At 47.9% G+C, this 236-nt stretch overlaps 1 protein-coding gene across 1 annotated transcript in view; it reads left to right on the forward strand.

The window, feature by feature from the left end:
- The window catches only part of LOC119581935 (metabotropic glutamate receptor 8-like), a gene marked incomplete at its 5' end in the record, with an annotated part of 173,067 nt that overhangs the window by 98,517 nt on the left and 74,314 nt on the right, over positions 1 to 236 (forward strand). Inside the window, 1 exon segment of the mRNA XM_037930107.1 lies at positions 79 to 219. Within this exon segment, the coding sequence (XP_037786035.1) occupies positions 79 to 219 (141 nt within the window).

Consider the following 236-nt stretch of genomic DNA (forward strand, 5'->3'; position numbering starts at 1 on the left):
TAGATCAAAATGCTAAGATTTTCCTTCACAAAAGCAACAAGAACAATTCGTCATTTTTCCTTCTGGCTCCCCCCACAGTGGACGCAGTGTATGCCATGGCTCACGCTCTGCACACCCTGATTCAAGATAAGTGTGGAAATCTCACGCTGTGTGATGCAGTGCTGCCGTCTCCATCAGGCCAAGAGATGCTGCAGTATATCAGGAACGTGTCGTTCATAGGTCAGTATTGGCGTGTG

This window comes from Penaeus monodon, chromosome 15, assembly GCF_015228065.2.
Source record: "Penaeus monodon isolate SGIC_2016 chromosome 15, NSTDA_Pmon_1, whole genome shotgun sequence".
Classification (NCBI taxonomy): domain Eukaryota; kingdom Metazoa; phylum Arthropoda; class Malacostraca; order Decapoda; family Penaeidae; genus Penaeus; species Penaeus monodon.